Here is a 1,825-nt window from a genome sequence, read left to right on the forward strand (position 1 = left end):
GAGTCCAAGGAGGCCCGAGGTGCCCACTACGCCTGCAGGGCTGAGGGGGTGGTTGTGATGGACCTGAATTGCCAAGGGTGGGGGGCCCTCCTCAGAGGGGCCGGGCGCCCGCACGCAGGACATGGCTCTGGCTCCAGCCCAGCCCCGTGTCCCCGCAGATCTTGGGCCTGACGTTCGCGATGACCATGTACTGCCAGGTGGTGAAGGCCGACACCTACTGCGCGTAGGCTGCCCTGCCTGCCGCCTGCTTCGCTGCCAAAGGATGTCCCCCACCGGGGAGATGACCTCGTGCCCGAGGGGCAGCTGGCGCCTTCTGTGTCCACCCACACAGTCTCCAGAGCAGCTTTCCCGGACCCGACACAGGGCTGGGTGGGGAGGGCCTCCTGCGCCCGGTGCTTGGGCGGGCGGAGCCCGTCATCACATTCCATGTGGGGCAGGGCAGGCTCCTGGTGCAGCTAATAAAGTGCGTGGGCAGCAGCCCCCCGTTTGTCACTGCCGGCTCCCCACGGGGCACCACGCCTAGGCAAGCCCGTGGCTGTGGGCCCCCCTACCCACGTGGGGTTCCACGACACACAGGCTCAGGTGAGCTGCCCAGCCAACAGATGGGGGCTTGTGTGTCTGAGGACAAGCCCCCAAACCTCCACTAGATTAGCTCCAGGAAGTGGTGCAGAGGCCCCAGGAACTGCGAGGAGTCCCCCTGACCTGTTCAGTGTCTCCATCCCCCTGCATTTCTGTCCCCCCGCCCCGCCTGGGTGTCCTCAGCTAGGAGAGTTCAGTTCCTTGCTGCCTGTTGGGGGTTCCTGTCCTGTCCTGGGAACATGGCCCTGAAGTGTTTCTTTGTACGACTTTGCAAATAAAAGGGCCGCGGGGAGCGAGCAGCTGCCAGGCCCAGCACCAGCCAAACGCCTTGGTGGCGTCCTGTGACCTGGGCTGATGGGCAGTGAGGGCTGGGGCTGGGTCCAGTGGGGATGGGCCTCTCAGGAGCCTCAAGCTGTGGGGCATCTGACCCCCTCAAGCCCCACCCACAACCCCCATTCCTGCCTGCTCCATGGTCCTGCTTTGGTCAACCCACCTAGTGACTGCAGGGTGCCTGGGCCTCAGTTTCTGGCGTGCCCCCACATCCTCCCAAACGAACACAGGCTGCGATCTTGGACAGTTAACACGAACTTTCTTACACACCAGCAGCAGATGCCCGGAAGTGAGGTGAGAACAGTCACACAGCAAAGCTATCTCCCTCTAACCTGCAGCGCCCGCCCCGTGCCCAGCTCCCGAGGGCACAGCTATCCTCCAGCGCCTCAATCGAGGGCCCCCCCAGTGTTCAATCCCGGGAGAGCGGTTGTCCTGCAGGTGCTGGGACTGGCCAGGGCGCTGTCCTTCCAGTGAACAGAGCTGCCGGCACCAGCAGGTTCTGGGGTCCTGGCATCTCCGAGCGGGTTTCGGCAGTGGCCTGACACCCTTGGCGCGGGGGACTTGGTGGCTTGTTGGCAGGGTGAGGCGCAGGGTGACGTGTGGGGCCGCCCCTGCCAGGAGTCCGGGTCTGGGAGCTGGGTCATTCTGAGGCCTCCAGACCCATTGGAACCACTGGCCGCATGGAGCAGCCGGAGCCCTGCACCTTGGGGTGGCGACTGCCCTCACGGTGCCTGGCCAGGGCTGTCTCTCTTCACGGCACTGTGAGGAGGGGGCCCCCCCAAGGACTGCAGAGACACGGCCAGGCAGGCAGCGAACAGTCTGTATTTCCCACGTCCGCGAGCCCGTTGCTGCGAGGCTGGCCCGGAGCGGGGCTAGAGCAGGTCGTAGAAGTAGTCCAGGCCCTGGCCCAGCTCCC

The 1,825-nt window shown here is 65.3% G+C and overlaps 2 protein-coding genes across 3 annotated transcripts in view; one reads left to right on the plus strand and one right to left on the minus strand.

Annotated features, from left to right (window-relative positions):
* TSPAN4 (tetraspanin 4) overlaps positions 1-492 on the plus strand; it is a 10,167-nt gene extending 9,675 nt beyond the window's left edge. For both annotated transcript variants that reach the window (XM_006761364.2, XM_015562410.1), the window contains one exon: positions 159-492. In XM_006761364.2, coding sequence (XP_006761427.1) covers positions 159-227 — 69 coding nt within the window. In that variant the 3' untranslated portion in view covers positions 228-492. The remainder of the gene's footprint in view (positions 1-158) is intronic.
* A 1,289-nt stretch (positions 493-1,781) lies between these two features.
* CHID1 (chitinase domain containing 1) overlaps positions 1,782-1,825 on the minus strand; it is a 30,869-nt gene continuing 30,825 nt past the window's right edge. Inside the window, exon 13 of the mRNA XM_006761383.2 lies at positions 1,782-1,820. Coding sequence (XP_006761446.1) covers positions 1,782-1,820 — 39 coding nt within the window. The remainder of the gene's footprint in view (positions 1,821-1,825) is intronic.

This window comes from Myotis davidii, unplaced genomic scaffold (assembly GCF_000327345.1).
Source record: "Myotis davidii unplaced genomic scaffold, ASM32734v1 scaffold3578, whole genome shotgun sequence".
Classification (NCBI taxonomy): domain Eukaryota; kingdom Metazoa; phylum Chordata; class Mammalia; order Chiroptera; family Vespertilionidae; genus Myotis; species Myotis davidii.